At 36.4% G+C, this 23,767-nt stretch overlaps 1 protein-coding gene across 5 annotated transcripts; it reads left to right on the forward strand.

The window, feature by feature from the left end:
• The first annotated feature begins 1,181 nt into the window (after positions 1-1,181).
• On the forward strand, positions 1,182-23,433 carry LOC113758055. 5 transcript variants are annotated; one of them, XM_027301086.1, is made up of 9 exons: positions 1,182-1,571; positions 2,074-2,086; positions 2,254-2,318; positions 5,265-5,419; positions 5,808-6,056; positions 6,988-7,122; positions 9,290-9,472; positions 13,047-13,208; positions 22,872-23,433. In XM_027301086.1, exons 1-9 carry the CDS (start codon positions 1,247-1,249, stop codon positions 23,298-23,300), a joined length of 1,716 nt encoding a protein of 571 aa, XP_027156887.1. In that variant the 5' UTR covers positions 1,182-1,246; the 3' UTR covers positions 23,301-23,433. The 5 variants fall into 5 exon arrangements, with proteins under 5 accessions (XP_027156887.1, XP_027156891.1, XP_027156889.1 ...); XM_027301090.1 differs by having other exon boundaries at positions 13,047-13,212; positions 22,872-22,995; XM_027301088.1 differs by lacking the exon at positions 13,047-13,208.
• The last annotated feature ends 334 nt before the right edge of the window (positions 23,434-23,767 follow it).

Genomic DNA, 23,767 nt, shown 5'->3' on the forward strand with positions numbered 1-23,767 from the left:
TAGTTAGGTTTGCTTGTAATAGTTGGACAATTAAGATTGTTATTTTTGTTTTGGTGGTTTGTAGAAGGAACCTCCTTAGGGTCTACTTTCTGCTAGTTGTTATCACAATGTAATATAGTCGATTGACTAGTTGTTTTTGGGGATGTAAATAGAATTTTTTTTTGGAGTTGGCTATTGTGAATAGTACGCTTTTGGTATATCTAGGTTTTATTGCTTTGAAATTTCGAGTCCTGGCGCGAGTTAGGCAGGCGTCCCGCCGATATCCTAGGGTTCGCCCTTGGGAGAAGCGGGGGCGTTACATATCCTATGGCCAAATTTATTCCTAGCAAATAAAATAGAAAAGTAGAAAATAAACTACTAACTATTACTAAAAGATTCAATCTCTTGCAGCCTAAAACATGGCCCATAAGCGGCCCATATTTCGTATCAGAATCTCAAGGAAAATGGTAGCTTAGTCTTTCCTCCTCTAAAACAACTCCACCAACACCTTTAAGCTTTCCTAGTGATCACTTGTATGGAGTAGATTCAAGTTTGGTTGGCTAGAACACAAGATTTGAGCAAGTTTGGAAGCTAAAATTGAAGAGCTCCCTCTTTTGTTTTCTCCTCAAGAGTAGCCGGCCAAGACAAAGAAAATTTGAGAGAAAATTGGTCAAAAATTGGTTTTAGTAAAGGTGATGAATAGTAAGTCAAAAGCCATCCTCCAATGGTATCATGACACTTGGCCTTTCTAGTGTTTTCCCTAATCCTTTGGCTTCCAATGGTTACATCATATAACAAACCTCTAATTATTCTCTAGCACCTTGTAAACTAATAACACTTAGCACAAAACTCACTTAGTCACCAAAATTATATCGCACTTACTGCATTAGCGGGTCCCACGTCTATAATGCACTTCAAATTAACGTACACTAACTCATACTAGGAAAATGATTTTAAAACTGTACTTACTTATAAAAATGCGTAGAAAATTTAATATTTCTAAAGAAAGTATAAAATGTAGGCAAAGAAATAAAATAATATTGAGAAAATGTAAAAATTGTTGGATTCTCACAGTTTGCACCTTCTTTGGCGTAACCACGGGGAGGTAGATTTAAGTAACCCTGATATTAATTTTGACTTCTTAAAATAACATAATTCCAAAAAAAAATCGGAATTGAATTAAATATGGATAACCAATTTGAGTTATCTGCCCGTTTCACACGCCTTCATTTCTGTCACAATTTCTCAACAGTTTTGAAACAATAATATGTCAATTTCAATCTGCCACAGTTCCTTAACCCCTAATTCCACGGTTCTTCTAATTCCCACAAAAAATCCCCAATTGCAATCTCTCCGCAATCAGTGCCTCCGGCTCTCAATTCTTAAAGTTTCAGCCGCTTCACGTGACCGGAATCTGACGTCTTCCTCGCCGCCGCTGCCGACTACGACGAGCACTGGAGATATTCTTCAGAACCTCGCCGTCTCCTTTGTTCTCTTCCTGGGGTTAGGCTTCGGCATTCGGGCCTTGCCGGCATCCGCCTGTACCAGGCTTCCTCCTGTTATTGCTTCCGTTGTGAACTGCCAATTCCAGGGTACAATCTTACCTTTGATCGGTTGGACGTTGTGCTTAGATTGATGTACTTTTACTGATTGATTGTATTTAGCACTCTAATTAACATATTTAATGGGTGCCAAACGAGAACAGTTTAGACTTATGTGGGCATACTGAAACTTGGTATTTGATTGGTATTTGAAACAGTTTAGACTTATGTGGTGTTGTTTTGTTCTTTGCTTTTTACTGTTGCAGTTGTAGTTGATATTGAAACATCCGAGGAATATGCTTAATGATTATGCTTGTATTGAAACATCCGAGGAATATGCTTAATGATTATGCTTGTTCTAGTGTCAGCAGTTTTTCATACTTAGTAATATAAGTGCTCTCTGTTTATGTTGGTCTAATAACAGGAGGAAATACTTGAGAATAATGTGCTTATTATTTTACTTTCTATGAAATGTAGGTTTTATAACTAGATGATCCAAGAGTTGGTAATTTAATGATTCTGTTGCTAAGCATTTCTTCATTTCTGTTGTTAGAGTGCGTGCAAAGGTGAGAGCATTATTTGTGGGGCCTTTCGCATGCCTAGATACCATGTTGAAAACTGAAAGAAGTCAATGAAAAAGATAAGTTGGCTATATCTTATACTACCGTATGAAGATTGAAGTTAAGAGTTCTCCAGATTCTAAGAGTGATGTGAAAAAAACGTTCTTGTTCAGTGTTGTGCAGCTGGTCCAGCCCAAATTCCACTCAACTTTTTGCCCCGATAGGTGCCTTGTCAGCGGTAAAATTTTTCATATTTTTATCTGGAGTACTGTCTCAAGGATTTTGTATGTGTTCTATTTTGATTCTTCTGGGAATTGTTGAGTAGAGGGTAATTTTTGAGAACAACAATCAGATGGTTTTTTGTTTATTAAGAATGACAAAGAATGAAGGCGAGTACTTATGAAGAAGGTGAAGAGGATGGAGGATTATAGAGTAGTAGAAAAAGAATTTAAGTTCTAGGATTAGGTGAGTTACAAGAGGGGAGGAGGAAATTTTGGAAGTTCTGCACCTAGTCTAAGTGCTAGCCCTGATTTAAGCAACCTAGTTTTTCTCCTTATAAGGAATGAGTGCAACTTGATCTCGAGTATGCCAAATGTTCAAAACTCTACAGTAATTCACGTAAATTTTGTTCTCCTCAATGTCCTAATTGGATATTTGAGTCGACTAGGAAATATTGATATTGTATTTAGTCATGAAGTAGCCCATGCACATTGAAATGCTGTTCTCAACTGTTATTTACAAGATGCATCCACACCTTTGTTAGTCTTGGGGGGCGTTTGACCAAACTGAAAACTGAAGATTGAAACTTAATGGCTGAAATCTTAATTTACTGAATCCATAAAGTCAAATCTGTTTGATAACCAGCTGAATGCAAGCATGGAATTGAAATATTTATTTCATGTGTACTATATAGTTGAATAGTATGCTATATTTTTGTATTATATAATGTTTTAAATATTACTTTTTGATACTAATAAACTGCATATTAATATGGAAAGTGTGCTTTTGTTGCGTGTGATAGAAAAAGAGTGTTTTTAGTGTGAAAATGTGTGTTTTTGAGAGAATATTAGTATATATTTTGTGTGTTTGATGGAGAGATTACATTTAAAAGTACGTGTTATTGAAGAAAATACATGTAGGAGAGAGAGACTGTGTGTGAGAGAGAGAGTGTGTATGTATGAATTGTGTGTCTGTGGGGAAGAGAGAGAGCAAGATGTGTGTAGGTGTAAGAGAGAGAGAGAGAGAGAGTGTGTGTGTGTATTTGTGTATGGGTGTGAAAGTGTCTGTGTTTATCTATGAAAGTGTGTTTGGGTGTTAGAGATTGTCTGTGTGTGTGTGTGAGAGAGAGAGAGAGAAAGAGAATGTATAAAAGTGTACGTGTGAGAGAGAGTGTGTGTGTGAGAAAATTTATATGCATGAAAAAATAATAAAAAAATTCAGCCAATAAGTGATACATCTTTCACTTAAAATTTTGTATACAAATTAAAGTCTTAATGTATTAATATGCAAGAAAACTAACGGGGTTATCAAACACCCCCTTAGAATGCTTATCCTTTTCATGGTTGATGGAAGATAATTGGTTAGTTGAAACAAAAGAAGTTTTGGCTGTAAGTAGCACAGCTAGGTTTTTTAACCTGATCAATTGCTTCTTTCTTGTTTCCTGGGTAATGGGCAATTCCCCTACTATAGTTTGACTAACTAAGTGATATTCTGCTAATGTTGTCCAACTAAGACAAGCACAAGATAGACCAACAGAGGTAATTGAGCTTCATTATTTGCCTTGGAATGATATCTTTGGAATGTAGTGATATAGCCTATTTGGGGCGAAAATGATAATTTTGATATCAAAATGCGTACTCGTTCTTCTTTTTGTGTATACCTTTCTGAAGCTGTTATTTATCGTGAAGCAAAATCCATACTCGTTTCTCCTTATATTTATTGTGAAGAGACAACTGATTTATTCTTTTGTGAGGCTGTTCTGACTTTTGAAGCAAGCTGTCTCCTCCACTGTATCGTAATTAGAGATATCTTTACATTGTTGCTTTGGAAATATGGAGTTTTGAAAGAATATATGGGCTTCATTTAGGAATAAACCCTCAGAGAAATCTCTGAAGTCCTTATCCTGTTTGAAGTTTTCATGATCACTATTATTAACTTACCATCTTTGGTGCAAATCAGCCAAAGATAAATTATGGATGTACGAGTTTTTACTGGAGAGTATTGGAAAGTTGAATCCAGCACTCTGTTTCTTAGAGAATTGTTGGGAGGTTGAGCGGGATAACTGATACTGAAATAATCTGAAAATTCAAGTTTCTATGAGTTTCATGCTTTATATGTATGATTTTAAAGTAAAATACCATTGGAACCCAAATAGTTATGAGGCTTGTTTTTGGTAAATTGGATTACCATCCAAGTACCTTGGTGATGCAGCACCACAGGTGATGGTAAATCAACGAATGCTTAGAAAAGTTTATCAGGGCTTTGAACTCAAAGAAAATCACAATCTTATCAGCAAAAATTGTAGAAACAAAGATCCCAATAAATCAGAACCAGAATCATAGATAACTGCTGGGAACTAGTGATTACCAAGAAAATTAAATTAGGAAACTCCAGGAATGACTCCTAGAAACTTTGAAGAATCACAGCTAAGGAAAGATTGTGTTAAGCAATCTCAAGATGACAACAAGTGTGCAGGAATTTTATGAATCTAATAAACCCGTCTTCCCTTTGTGGAGAAGCACAATCTATACTCCGAAATCAAATTGTATTGCATTTAGGATTCACTAATTTGGTGAGAATATAAACAAGTTCCTCTCTTAATACTAATGCCTAATCAGAAAAGATTCCTTAGCTTCTTACTAACTAGTAAAATACTAACTACGAGAACAGAGATATAACAAAAACCAAAAGTTCCTGCCAAAGCTAAATTCCTAATTACCACCTGTAATCACCCAAAATTAGATCTCAAAACTCATAAAAGTTAAAAACCAAGTTAGGTAAGCTGGAAAAAAAGATTCCTTTCAGACTCAAACCAAGTCTCAGATAATACTGTTTCTCCATGATGTTGTGCCGAATTGAAGTTTGAGCAAAATTCTGGAAAACCTCAATCCTGGAATTCCTTGAGCCATTTGTTGTCTGCATCACTCATTTCTTGAATATTTGCCATTATTTGGTGTTGATACAGACCTTGGTGATGTAAAAAAGTCAGAGAATTTGGAAGAAGCTGAAGCTGATGAATTGAAGGCAGCTTTTGAGAGATGGAAGTCCAAAACATATGCTTTGTCAGTTCCTTTAAGAGTTGTTGCTTTACGCAACTCACTCCCTTCTATATGGTTCCAGGTGTGCTTTCATATCCTATTTTTGCTGTTTGCCTCCCCCCCCCTCTCTTCTTTTTCCCTCCTCAACTGTCAAACGAATAGAAATCCACCCTGTTGAGTTGATTTTGGCCTGTCTATTGCTAGCAGTCACTGCAGCTATGATGTGGTACCTAGATGCCTTTTTTCCCCCTTGCCATTTCTAGTGTTTAGACATGCGATAACTGATTATGGTTTCTCATTATTTTTCTTAAATCTTTTTCATGAGTATGTAGACTACGTTATGTAGATTGCCAGTTGATGTACTTTATGCTCTCATTAATGCACTGTGATTTTTCACTTATTCTTTTCTTCCTTGTTGCTAATTATTACAGCACAATTTTAGATTTTCATCTTGCATTTTTTTTTTGAAGGAGTTCATACAATCCCAAGGAAAGAGAGTGAAGTTACAGCCAGAGTTTCGTCAAAACCTTATGGACATCTTTTCTGAACTTTGCCAGTCAAATAACAAAGTAGCTGTTAGCCCAAAATCTGCAATGGCAGCTGATGTTGTTACACTGGGTGATTCTTGGCTCAGTTTTGCCATAAAAGAGGGTTTGATTCAGCCCATCCAAGGGGTGGAAGAACAAGATTGGTTTCGAGATTTGACTGAGGACTGGAAGGTAGACATAGATTTACATATTGTCATTTTGGGCTTTACTTTACCACTGAAGCAGTGAAAGGGGCCCTTGTGATGTGCTCATGTTTCGTTTCAAGTGTGAGACTTGAAAAAAATTGTCATCACAGCTTTTTTAGCTTGTTTCTGCAGGAAAAAGAAAATAGAATATGGAAAACTCTCAATATTAAGTTGTACTTGCTGCTTATTTGGACCATCAGTATGCTTCTTATGCCAGGCCATAAAATACTGAAACTCCCTAATCTCTGTGTGTTTGTGTCTTTGTTTACCTCTCTTCATGTGTATGTGTGTGTGCTTGCTTGTCTGTTTACCTGCCTGGCTGCGTTTTCTTTTCTGTCCATGGTAAGTAACTCCCAGTTAGCTCATTAATTTGACAGTTGGCTCTCTATTAATTTTACTCATTATGATGGGAAAAGGAAATCACAAATATCTTACTTTGAATTCTTTTTTTTTTTTTAAGGTTTTAGAAAGAATTGATTCAGTTTCTCAATTGTCTATAAACTTTTTTTTTCCCACAAGTTCTGAGAGTTGCTAAAAGTTTTTATTTTCTCTGTAGAGATGCGTGTTTGTGTATGTAGATAGAAGAAGATGCGTACATATGTATGTTGTTTTTTCAGCATTCCGCCGAATGCTGTTAAGCCTTGTACAAGATATTGACCAATCTGAACAACTTGCTGTCATTGCTTAAAGTTTTCTATTATTTTTCTGTTTGCAAAAGAAGCCTGTATGAAATTAGGTAGAAGCTTTTACCTATTAATTGCTATCGCAAATGAAGAACTAATTTGTGGTTCTACTTGTCGTATAAGAAAATTACTTTGTTTTATTGATTATTCACTTTTCACTGTCCTCTCTCCCAAGTAGTGATATACTCTTTTAACATAGGGATGTGTTTTCAGAGCTACTTTATATAATCTCAGGGATATTTGCACAGGAGTACTGATGGAAATTTGGATCCTCAAGGCAAAATATGGGCCGTTCCGTACAGATGGGGAAGCCTGGTTATAGCTTATAAGAAAAGCAAATTTCTAAAGCATAAATTGGCTCCCATAGTGGTAAGTCAGATCTTCCGACTTTTGTTCAACCCATTATATTAAAACGAGTAAAGATTTCTGGAGCTCAATGCTTTGTGTTAATTGTGAATGGTTTGCTAATTTTGTTTAATCATTGTTGGGGCGGTGGTGTGCTGGAAATATGTGATTGCTTAGGCAAGATGTCGAAGTATATAGAAACATTATGGAGATTTGATTTCTGACATTGTGTTCAGACTTGTTAAATCTGGAAAAGTTCATGACCCAATTGTGTTATTTCGTTGTTGGTATTACTCTAAATAGCATTTGTCCATTGGTGAATTATCAGCTGCTCTAAATTGTTCTATAGTTGTCCAGAGGTTAGAGTAAATTTACGTTTTTGCCCCTTATCATTGAAGAATTAAAGCGATCCTTTCCAAATTCACATTCGTTCATTTTGGGATATTTAAGAGTAGAAGAGTTTCTAGAATATCTTTTGACATATTTTTTAAAATTTTAAAAAAATTTAAACTAATTTTTAGATTACCTTTTAGAGTACTTTTTAAAATTTTTTATTGTATTTGAAAAACTAGTTTTTGAAAAACACTCCCATCCTACAATAGATTTGTAAGAATGTATTATGCAATTTTACCTCAATTTAACAGAAAAGTAGATCACCTATGATTAGTTTCCATAAATGAGCTAGAGGCAGTTCAAAGTGGCAATACCAAAAGAAAAAAAGGTCAAACAATAGTTGCGAAATTTGCATTTCTAGATAAAGCTATCATTAAGTAGTTGTAAAACAAATTTTGTAAATAAAGAGGCAAGTTGTAAATTTTGGAAATCTTGAGTCTCATAGTATTTGGCTATATGAAGAACTTTAAATGAGGAAATTAATTCCTGTATTCCGGCCAGTGATTAAGTTGTAGAGAGTATGAGGGCACAAATTAGTTATAAACTATGAAACTATCTGTGGCAATAGGCCAATTGGTATAATATATGTTAGGACACGGTACTTATTATACTCCTAATGCAATAAGGTTGGAGAACTTGTGAAAAGCCCACATGAAAGTCATCCAACATGGACATTAAGTGTTGGCATTGAAGAGAGGGATGTCCTTCACGATCTGACTTGGTGTGTCTTTTGATGCTATTTGAAACGGGAAGAAGTTGTGGGGAGTGAGAGGTTGTTGAGAGGGGCGATATGCGTCTTTTCTGTGAATTTATAGCTCGAGGATTTTGATTACCATAAAATGTGTTGTTTCCTGTATTATGCTACTATTTTCCTGGTTTTAATAGATATGTTTTCCTTTCCTTCAAATTTCAAACTTACTGAGCTATTGAATAAGAATTTGAGGAAATAGGTCAGTTTCCAATTGACCTCCTGCCAACCATGTGATGCAATATCTCATTCTTGGTGTAGTTTTCAACTGCAAAACTCATACTTGGATGCCAGAGTGTGTATCCAAGCGTTGGATTCTCTATGCTGTGAAATTAAAAGCTCCATGAACAAGGCTATGGTAATTCATGCTAAATGGAGGATATTTGAGATTCAAAATTTGTTAGAATCATTAGGAGCATGATAAAGAAAAGTGCAATTATTTCCACATTTTAAAAATAAAATGTGTGTGATATACTTTAGTATAATTATATGGGTTAAGCCACAAGTACTATGATAAGGTTGTGCCCTTTTTCAGAGATTTGGGAGTTTAGAATGGAAAAATAATCTACAGTACAAATATCTCAGCTCCTCTACCGTTAGCCAGCTCTGTCTTCTATCCAAAACCTCCTTCCCTTCCCTTCCCCTCCCCTCAAAAAAAACACTAAACAAAAAGAAAAGGTAGAAAAAAGCAGTCCAACCAGCCTAATCCTCCTGTCCATTGATCTTCTTCCTTGAGCAACCATTTTGGCAGCTTTTTTAAAACCATTGTCTTTATCTTGCCACATACTGGACAAGTCATGAGTTTTCTCTTCTTTTGAACAACACGTTAACCTCTATTTTTCTCCTCCTTCACGTCTGGTGACACCAGCTGTTTCATATGAGTGTCCTGCACCCATACCCATGATGTATTGTCTCGACATGGTTATGTTAGGGCAAAGACAATTTCTGGTAAAACATAGGTTGTCAGCACATTTAGATGGGTACGTGTTAGTTCAAAATTCTTCTTCCTTTTTCTGTTTGGCCATATCAAAGTAGCTGAATGATCTGCAGGATTGGGCTGATTTATGGCGGCCTGAGCTAGCTGGGAAGATTTCAATGGTTGATTCACCACGAGAGATTGTTGGTGCAGTGTTAAAGTACATGGGGGCTTCGTATAATACACACAACATCACTTCTCAGGTTGCTGGTGGAAAATCTGCTTTGAAAGAGAAGCTTGCATTGTTTGCTAAACAGGTAAAATTTTGAGGTGAAAGGTATAAATTATTCCATAAGGAATGCTGAAGTCCTTGATTTTTTTCTCTGGGAAGAATTGACAGCTATAAGCTAGGATTATAATGCTTTAAACTTCAAGGCAGCTCATTATCTTATACTTATGATCAAGATTTAGTCAGATCAACATTGAATCTCCTTCCTGAGCTGTTAGTTAAAAAACATTGGGATGTTCTTGGCTTGAATGTATGCAGTATCCAAGTGCTTTGCTTTGAACATTTTCAGTCATTAGTAATCCAAGTTCTGATCCATTTAGGTTCATATACCCAGTTTGATGCTTGTTATGATGCCATATGAGATAAAATTAAAATAGTAAAAGAACAGAGTGTATACTTTCTCAATACCTAAATAAGAAACTTCACAATGAGGGCTGCAACTGAGTTCAGTAGATGGTAAATAAGGGTTCTGTTTGTTTGGATGTAAAGCATTTTCTGGAAGTTTTTTTCAAAATCTTCCAATGTTTGGTTGCAGATTGAAGTTAGGCTAAAACAAATTGGTGTGCACTTAATATTACCTATTATTATGATGGATTACAACAGGTTGTATTTGCAAAACGCTTGGGTGTCGGAGCTGATTAAAAACTTGATTAGGTGACTGATGGGTAATCATTTAGTTTGGTACTGCATAGGATTTATTGATGGGTAATCTGATTTGGTTTGTAAGAGGCAGCCAAATACTCAAAGCCAGATTGTGTGTGTATGTTTACATTTTACTTAAATCAGTTTGAAGCTGAGTCAAATGTTTGATTTTAAACATCATTAACTTATTAAATAACCAATGAATTGAAAGGAAAAGAAAAAGACATTGTGTAATGGGGAATTTATTATTACATACGAGACAAGGAAATCTATAATGTGACTTACTAATTATTTAACTCATCAAATAATATGATTAAATTGCCAGATGCCCTTTCTGAAAATAAGTTCTCTGCAAACAAATGACTCGAATATTGTTCAGCTCTTAGGAGATTTAAATGGTCAAATGAGGAACAAAAAGATTTTAACCTAACTTCCTCTGTTGGTAGTAGATATTAATAGGTATACAGTTTTCTTGATTTAGTAACATAAGATTTCATGATTCATTATATTTTAAGTTGTTAGGCTTCCAGTGCATGAAACCTTATTTTCTCACCCTTGGATTTCTGCTATATTAGTATCACATGAATAATTTGAAGGCCCCCTTGGAATTTGATTTCCATTGATAAAGAGCACTATTTGTTTGTTTAACATAGTGATATTCTTGATGGTGAGTGACCTAAATTGTAATTTGGTTTTTCCTGGTTGATTCCCAGTTGGCTTAACAATTAACAAATGAATTGTGTGCATCACAATTAGTTGGTAACGGGTTGGATATATACATATCAAAACTTGACATTCGATGAGTTCAGTAAGCACATCTTAAACTGATAATGGGTAATGGGTTTCATGTAAGCAACTTAGACTGGTAGCCGAGCCACTGTAGTCTTAATTATTAGGGTCACTTTCACTTTGCCCCGTTATAACAATCTAGTTATCATTTTGCCACCTTAGGCTTAATGAATGCTTAGTTTGACTGCTAGTTAATGGTGCTAAACGACTAAAACTGCCTTGGATAAAATAGTTGATAGACTGTTTTATGATTTAGGATTAAAAAATAGGCACACTCTTGTTTTATTGTTACCACGCTATTGGACATAAAACTGATGTGACGTGCAACTTGAAAAAAAAAGAAAAAATAGTTTCCTGTTTAAATGGTAAAAAGCAAGCTCAAAGTGAAAGAAAAAAACCCCCAAGCTAAATAGGTTAGTATTCAGAAAAGAGTGGGTTTGTTTGGATTCACTTGATTTCAGATAAAATAATTTACTTCACAAATTTCAACAACCTTTTTATCTTTCCAATCACCTTTTTATCTTACATACATTACATCACAAAAAGTGCTACATTAATTATCTCAAATAAATCATCCAAATAAACTCCTATCCAAACAAACTCATTGTGTTTTGATGAATTTCTACTTCATAATATGGCAAAATAAAGCTATACACCTTCACCATTTTATAATAAGCAACAGCAGTATGACAGCCAAAGGGTTAAGGTTAAGCCTTCTTTTAAGCTTTAGAGTTTTCTTTTTTTTGGTTTTTCTTTTCCTTTGAACAACAACAATTTTAATCCTTATTCTTTTGTTTTTTTTTTCCTTTTTATTCAAGTCACATGCCATGCACATATTATTTCTTTCCTCTAGTGGAAAGGTAAGAATGGAAAACAAAATTTTTGTTTGACACGGAATTGGTAAAATGCTTTTATTGACTAAATGTTGGAGGCTATTCAATTCATTCTGCTCTCTTTGACTAATGGTCAAACCAACTGTTCCTTTTGACCTGTAGTCAAAGGGGAAAAGTGATAAATTAAATGTTTACTGGGGGCAAAGTGAAACAATGACCCTATTTTGATCCCATAACCCCCATACAGGCTATTGACAAATATATCTTACAGTGGCACTTGGATAGACTGGAAATGGAACAAGTATGTAATGAATTTTATTGATGAATATGAGGGTTTGGGTTTTCCAACGCATCTTGCAGGCATCATCTTTACATGGTTATGAGTTTATCAATTATAATTATTTAAGAGATGTCTACACCATTCCAGCAAATGATAAAAGAAACCTTTGAGTTTGATTGTGGAAAACCAGTTGTATTGGCCCATAAACTTTTCAACGAACTTCTCCTAGTCTCTAAATTTAGAGTAGAATCAAATTACCCTTTTTTTTTCTTCAAACTTCCAGAAATTGACTTCAATAGTCCGCAGATTTTGACCTCATTAATCTCTAGTATGATTTTCTTCTTAAGTCCAAGTGAAAATTGATTATCTCTCTCCAAAGTGAGCTCTCATGCATAGCAAAAATTAAGGATTTTATTTTTTTGGATCTTTGTTTTTGGGGGCGTGTTTAGTAAACTTTTACTTATAGAAGTTTTTATATAATTCTGTTTCCTGAAGTAGCACAAATAGTAGCATGAGAGCATTTAGGTTTTTCACCAATGGCCCATTAATATTACAAGGTTTTAAACCATACAACAGTTTAGGACAAGCATTGGAGGACTAGCAGAGGTCAGTTTATTACATGATAGGTGAATAACCATAGAGTCAAATTTTCTCCTTTGTGTCAGCTTTCGAGTAGATCTGCCCAAAAAACTATTGGACAACCATCGGAGGACTAGCTGAGGATTTGTTTAAGTGAAGAACTTATTGAGTCCCTTCAAAGGTTAGAGAATTTGGGACTGATGAAAATGTAAATGTGATTGATAAAATTTGAAGTGTTCTAATTTTTGTTAATCAATCTGTTCTTGGACTCCATATATTAAAAGTTTTTGCATTAATGAGTGCATCTTGTTTGGACTTATTTCTCTAGGTGACTTGTGGTTCAGCAATTGTACGTGGTCAATTAATCATTCTCTTATTTGTTCTTGGACTGATGTAGAACACCTTGCAAAACTTCAATTACCTGTTCATGGATGGATGGTAACTGTATTAACAAGTTTCCATTACACGGTTGGCTATAGGTTCGACTTTTTGACAGCCAGTACTATCTTAAAGCTTTCGGAGTTGGTGATGTTTGGGTGGCTGTTGGGTGGAGTAGTGATATTCTTCCTGCTGCTAAAAGGATGTCAAATGTTGCAGTTGTTGTTCCAAAGTCTGGTGCTAGTTTATGGGCAGACTTTTGGGTATGTATGTGTATCTTCTTAAACCACTTTCACCAAATTTTTTTCTATTACTAAACTATAATTCTATTCGGACATGTGCAAATGTATGAACTTCGGATTGTCTTGATAGTTTAGCACGTTTAATGCCTGACCCAAAAAAGTATGTGGAATTCTCTTTTCATGTAGCATAACTTTGATTAAAGAAGGATTCCATCTATCATCTTTACTATCAGTATGAAAGATTCTATCCTCTTAACTGCCGATGCAGAAAAGCATTATCTTGCTTTTGTGAGTTAGTTTTGAATTCCACCATGTAATAATTTCTGTACAGATGGATAACAAATTTGTGGTGATGGTGATATATTTACTTAACATATAGAGAGTTTGAAAGTTTTTTTTTTTAAAAGAAAAGGAAATAAACAAGAAACTCTGCTTTTCTTTATTTTCCCGCACAAATAATATGCTTACAAGGTAGGCATTTATAGGACAACCCTATCATAGTTCTGCCACAACTTAAGGTAATAGAACCATGATTTTAGGGATTACATAATCAACTCATATCCTATCTTCTATTCAAACTTGATTGATCATAAGCAATAAAATCCCATAATCATGGGAGATAATATCTCTCATAATCATGAGAGATAATCATGGGAGATAATATCTCCCATAATCATAGGAGATAATATCTTCGACACCCCCTCAAGTTCGTGCATATATATTTATCATGCCCAACTTGCTTGTAAGAAGTTCAAAATTTGGTCTAAAGAGTCCTTTGGTGAGAATGTCAGCTATTTGCTGAGTTGATGGAACGAATGGCATGCAGATAATTCCTCCTTCAAGTTTCTCTTTTATGAAGTGGCGGTCAATCTCAATATGTTTGGTTCTATAATGTTGCACAGGATTGTGAGCTATGCTAATTGCTGCCTGATTATCACAATAGAGCCTCATTGGAAGTTCAATAGGTCTTTTCAGCTCCTCTAAAACTCTCTTCAGCCATAACATCTCATAGACACCATGAGCCATAGCTCGGTACTTTGTCTCTGCACTACTATGAGCTACAACACTTTGTTTCTTACTTCTCCAAGTAACCAAATTGCCCCATACAAAGGTACAATACCCCTAGGTTGATCTTCTATCAATGACTGATCCTGCCCAATCAGCATCTGTATAAGCTTCAATGGTCTTTCGATCTCCCCTTTTAAAGAACAATCCCTTTCCTGGAGTACTTTTTAAGTACCTCAGAAGTCGATATACTGCATCAAGGTGCTCTTCATATGGAGAATGCATAAACTGGCTCACAACACTCACTGAAAAGGCTATATCAGGATGAGTGTGAGCCAAGTAAATTAGCTTGCCTACTAACTTTTGGTATCGAGCAGTATCAACTGGTGTTCCATCTTTTATATCTGCTAACTTGTGATTCGGATCCATAGGAGTGTCTGCAGGTCGACATCCATTCATCCCTGTTTCCTTTAAAAGATCCAGAACATACTTGCGTTGGGACACAACTATGCCCTTCTTGGACCGAGCTACCTCCATCCCTAAGAAATATCGTAGTGTTCCCAAATCTTTGATTTCAAAGCTAGAAGCAAGACTTTTCTTCAACCGTTCCATCTCAATTAAGTCATCTCCTGTGAGAATGATATCATCCACGTACACAATGAGTACTGCTATCTTCCCGTCCTTGGAGTGTTTAACAAACATGGTGTGATCACTCTGAGCTTGGGTATAGCCTTGATCTTTTACCGACCTAGTAAATTTGTCAAACCAGGCCCTAGGAGATTGTTTGAGACCATATAACGATTTTTTTAGCTTGCAAACTCTAGACTGAAACTTCCCTTCAAATCCAGGGGGAGAATCCATGTACACCTCTTCCTCCAGATCTCCATTTAAAAATGCATTCTTGACATCAAGTTGTTGGAGTGGCCAATCAAGGTTTACTGCTTTTGAGAGAAGCACCCTAATAGTGTTTAATTTTGTCACTGGAGCAAAAGTTTCAAGATAATCGATCCCGTAGGTTTGAGTAAACCCTTTAGCCACCAATCGAGCTTTGTACCGTTCCAATGTCCCATCGGAATTATACTTGATGGTAAAGGCCCATTTACATCCTACCGTCTTTTTCCCTGGTTTGTTACTTCCCATGTTTGATTCTTCTCAAGAGCATACATCTCCTCTTCAATAGCCTTTCTCCACTCTGGAACTTGTAATGCTTCCTGTACATTCTTTGGAATTTTCACAGAAGAAAGTTGTGAAGTAAATGTTAAGAAAGTAGGGGATAACTTTTCATAAGAGACATAGTTAGTTATGGAGTGTTTCATACAAGAACGCACTCCCTTTCGAAGTGCAATAGGAAGATCCAAATCAGCAATCTTTGAATCAGAGGAAACTTTATCTGAGGACTCAAATACATCAAATTCTGCCCTAGGTTCGGATTCCTTGTTGTGAAGAGAAGGGGGAGCTTTATCTTTTCCTCGATGATTTTTCCTGACATAGGTTTTCAGGTTTTTTTCAGTTACATTCCCATCTCTTTCACTAAGAGAATTCGACTCTGTTATTGGCACTAAAGACGAGATCCTCTTCTAATCCCTGATCAATTTTTTCAAGTTTTTCAAAATCCTTTTGACGGGCAAATTGAAGAGTGCCATTTGATTTTTCAGGATTATTATCTTGAAAAGATTCTTGTTGAGGAAATTGTGCTGTAGATTCTTCTAAAAAATCGGAAAAATCGATTCTCCTATCAACAAAATTTTGATCAGGAATCTGATTTTCAATATGAAAAACATCATCATCTTCTACAAGTTCTTCTACATGCCGAGTCCCCCCCTGAAGAGGATCTCCAAAAAAACGTTTATCTTCAAAAAATGTTACATCCATGGTTACAAATATTTTTTTCGAAATGGGATCAAAGCATTTATACCCCTTTTGCGTGGGTGCATATCCAACAAAAATGCATTTTTTTGCTCGAGGGTCTAACTTACTTCGACCTTGTTCATGATTGTGAACAAAGGCTATGCACCCAAACACCTTTAATGAGACTTCATATGTTAATCGAGAAATGGAATAAAGTGTTTTGAAAAAATTCAGAGGAGTTTGGAAATTCAAGGTTCTTGAAGGCATTCTGTTTATGAGATATGTAGCAGTTAAAATTGTTTCGCCCCATAGATATTTAGGAACATTTCTTGAAAAAAGTAATGCCCTCGCCACTTCCAAAAGATGTTTATTTTTTCTTTTAGCTACCCCATTCTGTTGTGGGGTATCATTGCAGGAGCTTTGATGCACAATCCCTTTTTCAAGAAAAAACTTCCCAAAATTTTATTGAAATATTCTTTTCCATTGTCACTACGAACAATTTTGATTTTTTCTTGAAATTGGGTCAAAATCATGCTGTAGAAATTTTGAAACACACTTGCAACCTCTGATTTCTCTCTTAACAAATACACCCAACAAACTCTTGTGTGATCATCGATGAATGTAACAAACCATTTTTTTCCAGATGGAGTTGAAATTCTAGAGGGACTCCAAACATCAGTATGTAATAGCAAAAAATGGTTTTGAGGGTTGATAAGGCTGTATAGAAAATGTAGACCGATAATGTTTAGCCAATTCGCAGATTTCACATTGAAAGGAAGATGAATTTTTATTCTTAAACAAATCTGGCAATAAATATTTCATGTAATAAAAATTAGGATGTCCTAGTCTAAAGTGCCATAACATAATTTCTTTATTACTAGTAATAGAGACAGACCCGTAACATGCGTTTTTTATTGGTGTTGTCATATTTGATCCATCTTCAAGGAAGTAAAGTCCCCCATTTTCTCTAGCACATCCAATCATCCTCCCTGTGCTCAGTTCCTGAAACTCACAAAAAGAGGGGAAAAAATTAATCCGACTCTTGAGATCCCTAGTTAATTTACTTATGGACAGCAAATTGCATGATAAATTTGGAACATGAAGAACTCTATAAAGTGTTAAGAGTAGGAGAGATGACAACGGAACCTATGCCAGCTATGACGGATAATGATCCGTCAGCAACCTTGACTCTTTTATTGCCTGCACATGGACTGTAGGTAGAAAATAATTGTGACGAACTGGTCATATGGTCAGTGGCCCCAGAATCAATAACCCATACAATCCGTGGGCAAGATGCATTTGATGTTTTACATGAAAGAGCAACAGTAAAAAGATTACCATTTTTAGCAAAAGAACAGAAATGAGTGAAGCTTTTTGGCTCAGTGACTGAAAATTGTGGAGACTTAAAGAGTTTGTACAGTTGGCTTAATTGTTCCTGTCAACTAGTATTTTGGGAGGAAAACATCTAGTCACAGTATTATGAGTGACCAACTAGTATTTATAGGAGTACAAACCTAACAAACTATTTACAAGAATACCCTTACTAATTTATTATCTACAAGAATACTTATATTCTCTTAACACTCCCCCTCAAGTTGGAGCATATATATCATAAGCACCCAACTTGTTACAAATGTATTTCACCCTAGAGCCCCCTAAACTCTTGGTAAACACATCAGCCAATTGATCTACAGACGGTACATGAGATGTCTTGATGACCCCGTCAAGCAATTTCTCTCGAATGAAATGACAATCAATTTCAATATGTTTTGTCCTTTCATGAAACACTGGATTAGACGCAATATGAACAGCCGCCTGATTATCACACACTAAATTCATAGGCTATTTATGCTCAAACCCAAGTTCAAGTAATATGCTCTTCAACCAAACCAACTCACACACAGTGTGAGCCATAGCGCGGTATTCAGATTCTGCACTTGATCTGGATACAACTGTTTGCTTCTTACTCTTCCACGACACTAAATTACCACCAACAAACACACAATATCCTGTAGTCGATCTTCGATCTGAGGCAGAACCAGCCCAATCTGCATCACTATATCCTTCAATATCAGTGTGTCAATGATTTTGATACAGCAACCCTTTTACAGGAGCACTCTTAAGATACCTGAGAATCCGTATAACAGCATCCCAATGACTAGTACGAGGGGTATCAAGAAATTGACTCACAACACTCACTGCAAACGAAATATCAGGTCTCGTTACAGTGAGATAATTTAATTTACCCACAAGTCTTCGATATTGCTTAGGATCATCAAGTAATGCACCTTGATCTCCTGCTAATTTCACATTAGGATCCATAGGAGTATCTACAGGTCGGCAACCTAACATCCCAACTTCACTCAACATATCGAGTACATATTTCCTTTGACATAAATAAATCCCATATTTAGACCGAGCTATCTCAATACCCAGAAAATACTGTAGATGACCTAAATCATTTGTCTGAAAGTTAGCCTGCAGATTGGATTTAAGTTTCTGGATCCCCATAACATCATCACCTGTAATCACAATATCATCCACATAAACAACTAATAAAATTTTACCAGCATTAGAATGCTGATAAAATACAGAGTGATCTACTCCACATCTTGTCAGACCGAACTCCATGACAACACTACTAAACCGGCCAAACCAAGCCCTTGGAGACTGTTTCAATCCATATAAGGATTTTTTCAAACGACAAACCAACCGTGGATTCTCCCCCTGAACAACAAATCTAGGAGGTTGTTCCATATATACCTCTTCTTCCAAATTTCCATGCAGAAATGCATTTTTCACATCCAACTGATGCAACGGCCAATTATAAGTTGCTGCCAAAGAGATAAGAAGACGAACAGAGGTAATCTTTGCAACAGGAGAAAATGTTTCTAAGTAGTCTACTCCATACACCTGAGTAAATCCTCTAGCTACCAGACGAGCCTTCAATCTATCAATAGAACCATTAGGCTGCACTTTTATAGTGTACACCCATTTACAACCAACAACAGGCTTACCTGAAGGACGAGGGACAAGATCCCAAGTACCATTTTGTTCCAAAGCAGACATCTCTTCTTGCATAGCTAATCTCCAACCAGGATGATTAAGAGCATAGGTAATCGACTTAGGAATGGAGATAGAATCAAGGGAAGCAACAAAAGAAGAATATGACATAGAGAGACGAGAATAAGAAACAAAATTAGAAATAGGATGGGAAGTACAATGTCTCTTACCTTTGCGTAAAGCAATAGGAAGATCTAACTCACAGGAGGGCGTCATACCTGGATTTGAAGATTGAGAGTTAATTGGTGAAGTGCGTGGCATATCAGGAACTTTCTCAACCATGGAACGACGAGAGTAAACTTGAAGATGAGGACGAGATAATCGAGCTATGGAATCTGGTGGACTAGATGACTCAGGTAATAAAGGGGAAGGGACTGGTAAAACAGGAGAGGAAAAAGAGGGACACTGGTATAAATCACAAGGCATACTTTGTTTGATAAAATATGGAGTGGATTCAAAGAAAGTAACATCAGCACAAGTAAAAAATCGATTTAAAACTGGACTGTAACATCTATACCCTTTTTGCGCTCGTGCGTATCCTAAGAAAATACACTTAATGGCACGAGAATCTAATTTATCCACCCCGGGAGTAAGCTGATGAACAAAGCACACACATCCAAAAATACGAGGAGGTAATTTAAACACAGGTTCATGAGGAAAAAGAATGGAGTGAGGTAATTGACCTCCAAGAATATTAGATGGCATGCGATTAATTAAATAACATGCAGTTAGAACTGCATCACTCCAAAATTGTTTGGGCACATTCATGTGCAACAACACTGTTCGAGCAATTTCGATTAAATGTCCAATTTTTCTTTCAGCAACTCCATTCTGTTGTGGAGTGTGAGGACAAGAGGACTGATGAATAATACCAGACTTACTCATAAAGGTATTAAAAGGAGTGGAAAAATATTCTTTCGCATTATCACTTCGAAGTATACGTACCGGCACACCAAATTGATTCTTTATTTCTGCAACAAATGCACAAAAAATGGAATATAGTTCTGAACGATCTTTCATTAAATAAAGCCATGTAACTCTTGAAAAATCATCAACAAAGATTACAAAATATTTAAAACCTAACTTTGAAGTGACTCGACTAGGACCCCAAACATCAGAATGAACTAACAAAAACGGTTCAGAAACCCGTTTATTGACTCTAGGAGCAAAAGAAACACGATGATGCTTTCCTAACTGACAAGACTCACATTCTAACGAAGATAATTGACTCAAAGTAGGAACCAACTTTTTCAAATTTTGTAAAGACGGATGACCTAAACGACAGTGAATTTCAAGAGGAGAAACAGTAGCAGGACATGCCATCGGACCATTAAAGTTGAGAAAGTAAAGACCATTATGCTCATGCCCTCCACCAATCGTCCTCTTTGTCTTCAAATCCTGAATGACAACAGAATCAGGAGAAAAAGTAACTGTACACTGTAGAAATTTAGTGAGCTTACTAACAGACATTAGATTAAAGGGCAAATTGGGTACGTAAAGAACAGAAGACAGCGGAAGTGATGGATTAATTTCTACAGTGCCTAGTCCTTTAACTTTAGTGGTAGATCCATCAGCTAAAGTAACATGAGGAAAGGGAGTAGACTCTTGAAACCAAAGAAAAGGTCAAAATTCGAGATGACAGTGACGTGTGAACAGTGCCGCGCCCGTGAACAGTGCGCGTGAACAGTATTTTTGACTAGATGTTTAACCCTAACCCTAGGACTTTTGCTCTGATACCATGTCAACTAGTATTTTGGGAGGAAAACATCTAGTCACAGTATTATGAGTGACCAACTAGTATTTATAGGAGTACAAACCTAACAAACTATTTACAAGAATACCCTTACTAATTTATTATCTACAAGAATACTTATATTCTCTTAACAGTTCCTTTGTGAAGGCCGGTGTCTCAGAGTCAGTTTGTTGCTTTTGAGAATCCTCATTCACAGTCTGCAACACCTTGTTATCACCTCCATTTTTCTTCTTGAAATTCGATGGTTTCCCATGTAATTTCCAGCACATGTCCTTTGTGTGCCACGGCTTTTTACAGTGTTCACACCAAGGCTTCCTTCGTTTATCTCCGTCCAAATCTGTCCCCCTTAGAAACCAATGCTGAAGTCTCAACTTCACACTCTGCCTTGGACTTTAGCATCACTTTACGCCTTGATTCTTCTCTTCTGACCTCAAAAAATACGTCACGAATGGAGGGAAGAGGCTTCCTGTCCAAAATACAACCTCGCACCTCATCAAGTTCTTGATTTAGTCCGGCCAGGAAGACATAGACTCTGTCGTTCTCCTTCCGTTTCTTGTATCGAACACTGTCTGCACGGCAGTCCCATTTATCTTCATAACAAAGATCCAATTCCTGCCATAAAGTTACCATCTGATTGTAATAGGTTGTGACATCTCTATCTTCTTGTCTTGATTTCCACAATTTCGTCTTGAGATTGAAAATTTGAGACGAATTCTCTATACCGGAATACATATCCCGGACAGTGTCCCACACATCTTTGGCTGTGGGCAGAAATAAGTGTGGCTTTCCTATCGCTGGTTCCATAGAGTTTATCAACCAAGCGATAACTGGAGAGTTCTCTGAATGCCATCTCTTCAAATTGGGATCTTCAGCAGCTGGTTGTTGAATTTCTCCAGTAAGATGGCCGAGTTTACCTCTGCCATCAATAGCCAGTTTTACGGATTGAGCCCATTCCAGATGATAATTGGAACCATTTAATTTATAAACGGTTATTTGTAGGGAAGGAGAATTTGAAGCAGAGTAATCTGTAGTTTGGATAACTACTGAAGACGAGGATGAGTCTTCTCTTGTGTGAGCAGTAGATCCAGTCATGGCTGCTCGGTAGTTCATGGCAGGAATTGGTACAGAGCCGGAGCTCTGATACCATGAAAGCTTTTTTTTTAAAAAAGAAAAGGAAATAAATAAGAAACTCTGCTTTTCTTTATTTTCCCACACACATAATATGCTTACAAGTAGGCATTTATAGGACAACCCTATCATAGTTCTGTCACAACATAAGGTAATAGAACCATGATTTTAGGGATTACATAATCAACTCATATCCTATCTTCTATTCAAACTTGATTGATCATAAGCAATAAAATCCCATAATCATGGGAGATAATATCTCCCATAATCATGAGAGATAATATCTTCGACAGAGTTCATAAGCTAAAACTTAACTAATGATGCTCCTGTACTTGTATTAATTGCTTGATATTGAATTGGAGTTGGTCCATGAAAATCTGGTTAAATTTTAACCAGATTTATGTCGAGAAGCATTAACCAGATTTATCTGGAGAATATTACTAATGGGGAGCAGTTACTGTAGCAATCAAGTTGTGGGTTAAGCAATAATTTCTTGACTAGAATACTGTTTGGGGAAATTCAATCTGTTTCAAATGGAAAGTAGTTGCATATTTTGAACACTTTGAGATTTTCAGCAGTCTTACAATTAGTTTCTGGCTCTCGTAGTAGTGCTGCTGCTGTAGTTCATTTATGGCTAGTCTTGCCTGTTTGAATTAGCGACTCCCCTAAATGGTTTAGGGAAGCATATAGTTGTAGAATCCCAGTTTGTAAGAGAAATTGTAGAATCTCTGATCATTATGCATGTCATATTACAAATCAAGTGGCAAAAGTTATGCAAAAAACAAGATACTGTTATTTCCACATTCTAGGATGTGTTTATCAGCTGTAAGTCATATGCTGAAGAATGATTTGCAATCCTCAAGAAGAAACTTATATTCTTGCTGCAGGCAATACCTGCCACTTCCAGAGTTAAAACAGGTAATGTTGGAGGACGAGTTAGAGGACCATCTCCTTTGGTGTCTCAATGGATTGAATTCTGTTTGCAATCTGCAAGGGCACTATCATTTAAAGAAGAGGCTATCCCAGGCGCATTGCCTATTGTCTTTCAAGATCCTGTTCAAGGGTCTGGAAACCTTCATAAAGGGCAGCCAAAGCTCGAAACAAACCTCGTTGCTTGCATGCCTCCACCTGATATTTTGGCAAGGTGTGAATTCTTGGAGCCGTTACCAGAAGACACAATGGCTGATTATCAATGGCTAATTGCCAATATTAAGAAACCTAAACAATCTGTGATGCAAACATTGCAGCATTACATCCTTTTGATAGTTCGATCTTTGCTGGCTATTGTGCAGTCTAAGGGTGGTATAACAAGCTGATGCTCATTACAGTATATTTGGTTTTTGCATCATATTTTCAAGCAGTGTAAATTGATTTCTGCAAAATGTTACAACACATTCTTGTAGAGAGAATATTAAATCTGAATCACTTATCTCTAGTTATAATCTTGAATTTGGACAATTCATGCAAATATTAGTCCCAGAATTTGGACAATAAGACGTTATAATTTGGTATTGGTGAATTGTACTAAGCCTGAAGTTGAGCGCTGATCGTGTACTAGTACGCTGGAGGAGTAGAGTGGTATGCTACATGTCTAATTCTGCACTCAATATGCTTATTGAGAACTGTACTTACCACAGGAGGGAGAGATTATTTTTGCTCATAGAGATGACTTCCTGTTCCCATGTAATGAAAGCTCTCTGCTGGAGGGACCAAGCTCAACGAACAAAGCCTATATCAAGTCCATCTGGACCATTAGAATTTAGTACAGTATTAGTTTAGGACA

The sequence above is a fragment of the Coffea eugenioides genome, unplaced genomic scaffold, assembly GCF_003713205.1.
Source record: "Coffea eugenioides isolate CCC68of unplaced genomic scaffold, Ceug_1.0 ScVebR1_3592;HRSCAF=4877, whole genome shotgun sequence".
Lineage (NCBI taxonomy): Eukaryota > Viridiplantae > Streptophyta > Magnoliopsida > Gentianales > Rubiaceae > Coffea > Coffea eugenioides.